Source organism: Phaseolus vulgaris, chromosome 8 (assembly GCF_051622355.1).
Source record: "Phaseolus vulgaris cultivar YP4 chromosome 8, ASM5162235v1, whole genome shotgun sequence".
NCBI classification, from domain to species: Eukaryota; Viridiplantae; Streptophyta; class Magnoliopsida; order Fabales; family Fabaceae; genus Phaseolus; species Phaseolus vulgaris.
Genome location: NC_143505.1, coordinates 20,102,258 through 20,106,188, shown reverse-complemented (window position 1 = coordinate 20,106,188; position 3,931 = coordinate 20,102,258). Strand labels below are relative to the sequence as shown.

The following is a 3,931-nucleotide window of genomic DNA, read 5'->3' as shown; positions in this document are numbered from 1 at the left end:
TATTAATTTTATAATTAAAAACATTATAAAAATGTTGTAGTAATTAAAAAAAACAGTCAAAGTTTTGAGTAGAAATATGATTTTTGACTTAATTTTTTTAATTTGTATTTCACATTAATTATTGGTGTTAGAATTAAATGTTATAAAAAAGTTATAGGAATTTAAAAAGTAAGAAAAACTTTACATAAGAAATATGAATTTTTAATAATAATTTTAGATAGTTATTAGTGTTTCAAAATTAAATTGTTTATAAGAAATAATATTTTATTTGTAAATAATATTTTTACAGAATACAATTAAAATTTGTTAATGTTTAGTTAATATTTTTTGAGATTGTACATAAATTATTTGGTTTGTTTATATTTATTTGTTGTTTGATTAAATTATGTTATTGAATGATATAGTACTTTTTATGAATTTTTTTATTAAAAGTAATTAAAAGTATGTTTTAGGGTAACTGTATTGGTGTACTTTTACACCGATACGGTAACCGCATTCGGTATGAATTCGGAAAGAAATTATGACGAGGCAGAGATGATACACTTTGAGGAAATAGTTGCAATTTATGACGATCTTGTTGTGGCGAACATGAATTTAATTTCACAAATCGAAGAACAAATAAAAAAAATAATGAAGGTGCATCAGTCATAATTCTTTGTATGATTGCTTTTGGATTGAAATTGTTACGCACGGTGCCTACTACAAGCAACTGTATCAGTGAGTCTCAACCACAAAAAGAGCGTCGCAGACAAGAATTGATGGAGTACTTGGTTCACACTGAACAATCTTGTCACATTATTCGCATGGGACCGGAAGCTTTCATTAAATTATGTGAACGAATACGGGGAACTGGACTTGTTAAAGATGCATATCGATCAACCGTGGAAGAACAAGTAGCGAAATTTCTGCACATTATTGGGCATAATGTGAAGAATCGAAGTGCGTCATTCTTTTTCCATCGGTCTGGAGAAACAGTTTCCCGTCACTTTCATAATGTTTTGAGTGCAATTTTAAGGTTGGAGGGTGAATTCTTAATTCAACCAAATGGAACGGTTGTAGAACCACACATCCTTAACAACAGTCGATTTTTCCCCTACTTTAAGGTTTGTTGATAATAACATTACTTGAAATTATGTGTAATGTCTTCTTTAGTTTGTGTTTAATTAAAGTTATGAATTTTTGTTTACATTAGGATTGTTTAGGGGCCATAGATGGGAGTCATGTACGTGCTAAGGTTGCACGTGCTGATGCGCCTCGCTTTCGAGGGAGAAAAGATTGGTCAACCCAAAACATATTTGCAGTCTGTGACTTTGACATGAAGTTCACATATGTGTTAGCCGGTTGGGAAGGAACTGCCTCTGATTCAAGGATATTGAAAGATGCTTTGGGACGAGGCAATCCTTTGGTTATTCCAGAAGGTTAGTTATAGGGGATTGGGTGTGCAGAAGAATTAAAAGGTTGTAGTAGTATATACTAACCCAACTTTCCACAATCTTTGTAGGAAAATACTATCTTGGTGATGCAGGTTTTATGTTAAAACGAAATATAATAACACCTTATCGCGGGGTGAGATACCATTTGAAAGAATATTCGCGAAGAGGACCACAAAATGCAAAAGAGTTGTTTAATCATCGACATTCATCACTTAGGAACGTAATTGAGAGAACCTTTGGGGTGCTTAAAAAACGTTTTCCAATTATAGCCAGTGGGACTGCGCCACATTGTGATGTGAATACTATGACAAAAATTGTTTTAGCTTGTTGTATTCTGCATAACTTTCTACGCGGGATCGACAATGATGAGTCTCTGCTTGAAGAAGTAGATAATGAATTGTTAGAACAAGATATCCAACCAAGCACCACCCATGCTCGTGAACATGATTACAGGATAGGATGTGATATTAGGGACGCTATAGCAAACGAAATGTGGCAAGATTATGTAAACAATTAATTTCATGAAATAATATATTTTCTACCATTTTTAAATGTTTGTCATCCTAACTTTATTTAAGTTAATTAGATGGATCGCGGAAAAAATGTGGCTTCAAATTCATCAGGTTCTTATCGAGAGTTCACCAAGTGGACGACGGAGATGGACCTAATTTTGCTGAATGCAATGATTGACGAGGTACGAAAAGGGTGTAGAATTGATGGTAGCTGGACCACTCAAGGATACACTAACATAGTTATGGCTTTAAATGAGGTTGGTTTATCAGGTATTAAGAAAAATAATGTGAAGAACCGGCAAAAAAGCCTGAAAGACAGGTGGAGAGAAATCCATGATTTTTTTGGTGGATTGAGTGGTTTCGCATGGAACCAGACCACCAAACTTTTTGAAGCCGAGGACGAAGTTTGGAGTGAGCTTATTAAGGTACAATGATAAGTACTTTTTTACGTAACAATTACATTTAACTTCACATTTCGCATCATATACTAATATGTGAAATGTATGTAGGCCAAACCATCTGCAGCAAAATGGCGTTTCAATCCCATTCGCCATTATGACCTCATGGAGGAGTTGTGGTCCAATGATAGAGCCACGGGAAGTCGGGTCAGAACAGCCCGTGACATCAATTCACCTCCTGACATGACCAATTTCAGTGTCAACCTTGGGGAGAATAATATGGATTATATCCCCGAACAACCGAACTTTGAGGAGGCAGATGACTATGTCCCACGATCACCTGCTCCTCAATTCCAATCTAGTGACACTCCTTCAGACACACCATCAAACACTCATTCTATGCCATCTGCTGGCTCTGCGGGCACATCCTCATCCCGAGGATCAAAGAGAAAAGGCCCCACTATGGACGACATTGATGAACAATTTGCAATGTTGAATACTAATCTTCAACAATGTGTGTCATCAATGAAGGATGGAAATGAAAATGCCTCTTAGTTGGTGAATATTGCTCGTGCACAAACAACGGCAGCTCAAGATATAGCTGCCGAAATTAGACGAAGAAACGACCTATATGTTGAGCATGTACACCACCATCGACGCCATGCCTCATACCAGTACTCATTCAAGATGAACAACTCATGGATCAATGCTATGAGTTTTTATGTGACCATCCCGGAAGAGTTAAGCAACTATTTGGGATGCCATATGAGCGTCGAATGACAACATTGTTTGGATTTATGACTAGGCATTGATTTCATATCTCTGCGTGGGGGTTACCTTTAATTATTATTAATGTAATATTCGACTGTCTTTGTTAGTAGCTGGACATGTAATATTTGTCTGTCTTTGTTAGTTATTGGACATGTAATATTTTGCTTTGTGAACTTCTACTTTCATTAGCAATGTAATATTTTGCTTTTTGAACTTGCACTATTGCTTTATGATATTATGTTAACTTCTAATATTATGTTAACTTCTGTTTAGTTATTTATTGTAGTAATTGCATTATAGATGGCATCATCATCCCACAAACGTAATAGAACCCGTAAGGGTAAATCTCCAGCAGAAGATGTTGACGTTCCTCCTCCTCCAACGAGGATTCCAGAAGTTCTTGATTATTCAAGATACTTTAGTACCAGGCATCAAATGGTGGTTTTTTAAAAGAACTTTCACGCAAGAGCAGTATTACCACCAAAAGTGATGCATACTCCATTTTTTGCTGGTCCAGGATTTGAATTCCAAAATCTTATGAATTGGCAAGGTTTACAACCTTTCCTTGGAATTAATCTTCCGTATTATGAGGATTTGGTAAAAGTATTTTATACAAATGCAAAATTCACACCTGTTGGTCACGTTGCCATTGAGATTTGTGGAAAAATGATACACATTAAAGAAATAGATTGGATGACCATTGCTCATCTACAGTATGACGGTCTTAAGTTAACCCCTGGGACGATCCCTGAGGAACTGAATTTTGATCGAGGTCTAGCATTATCGTCCATGATTCGTGAAGATGTTGAAGGTGAAA

The 3,931-nt window shown here is 35.7% G+C and overlaps 1 protein-coding gene across 1 annotated transcript; it reads left to right on the top strand.

Annotated features, from left to right (window-relative positions):
* Positions 1-659: 659 nt before the first annotated feature.
* On the top strand, positions 660-2,898 carry LOC150025499 (uncharacterized). Its single transcript, XM_090294066.1, has 5 exons — positions 660-1,103; positions 1,193-1,418; positions 1,502-1,938; positions 2,020-2,370; positions 2,455-2,898. The coding sequence occupies exons 1-5, from the start codon at positions 660-662 to the stop codon at positions 2,896-2,898; spliced, it is 1,902 nt and encodes a 633-aa protein (XP_090150192.1).
* Positions 2,899-3,931: the final 1,033 nt, after the last annotated feature.